Genomic DNA, 634 nt, shown 5'->3' with positions numbered 1-634 from the left:
GAAATTGGCACAAATGCTACTGTGTCAGGGTTGTAGCCAATTTTCTTAATGTAGGTGCTGACTTCCTTAACGATTTCCTCGTATCTCTTCTGACTGTATGGTGGCTCGGTGGAATCCATTTTGTTGACACCAACAATCAGCTGTTTCACACCCAGGGTGTAAGCCAGAAGAGCATGCTCGCGGGTCTGCCCGTTCTTGGAGATACCAGCTTCAAATTCACCAACACCAGCAGCAACAATCAGGACAGCACAGTCAGCCTGGGATGTGCCTGTAATCATGTTTTTGATGAAGTCTCTGTGTCCTGGGGCATCAATGATGGTCACATAGTATTTGCTGGTCTCGAATTTCCACAGGGAGATGTCAATAGTGATACCACGCTCACGCTCAGCTTTCAGTTTGTCTAAGACCCAGGCGTACTTGAAGGAGCCCTTTCCCATCTCAGCAGCCTCCTTCTCAAACTTTTCGATGGTTCGCTTGTCGATTCCACCACATTTGTAGATCAGGTGGCCGGTTGTGGTGGACTTGCCGGAATCTACGTGTCCGATTACGACGATGTTGATGTGAGTCTTTTCCTTTCCCATTTTTGCTTTGAATTAGCGGTGGTTTTCACAACACCTGCGTCCTGACGGCAAAC

General features: G+C 47.9%; 1 protein-coding gene across 1 annotated transcript; it reads right to left on the bottom strand.

Annotated features, from left to right (window-relative positions):
- Nucleotides 1-5: 5 nt before the first annotated feature.
- Nucleotides 6-628, bottom strand: LOC117799211 (elongation factor 1-alpha 1-like; the record flags this gene model as incomplete). Its single annotated transcript, XM_034651670.1, has 1 exon — nucleotides 6-628. A coding segment is annotated over exon 1 (576 nt), but the record flags the coding sequence as incomplete, so codon positions are not given.
- Between the last annotated feature and the right edge of the window lie 6 nt (nucleotides 629-634).

Source organism: Ailuropoda melanoleuca, unplaced genomic scaffold, assembly GCF_002007445.2.
Source record: "Ailuropoda melanoleuca isolate Jingjing unplaced genomic scaffold, ASM200744v2 unplaced-scaffold45232, whole genome shotgun sequence".
Taxonomy (NCBI): Eukaryota; Metazoa; Chordata; class Mammalia; order Carnivora; family Ursidae; genus Ailuropoda; species Ailuropoda melanoleuca.
This window is presented reverse-complemented; position numbering and strand designations above follow the sequence as displayed.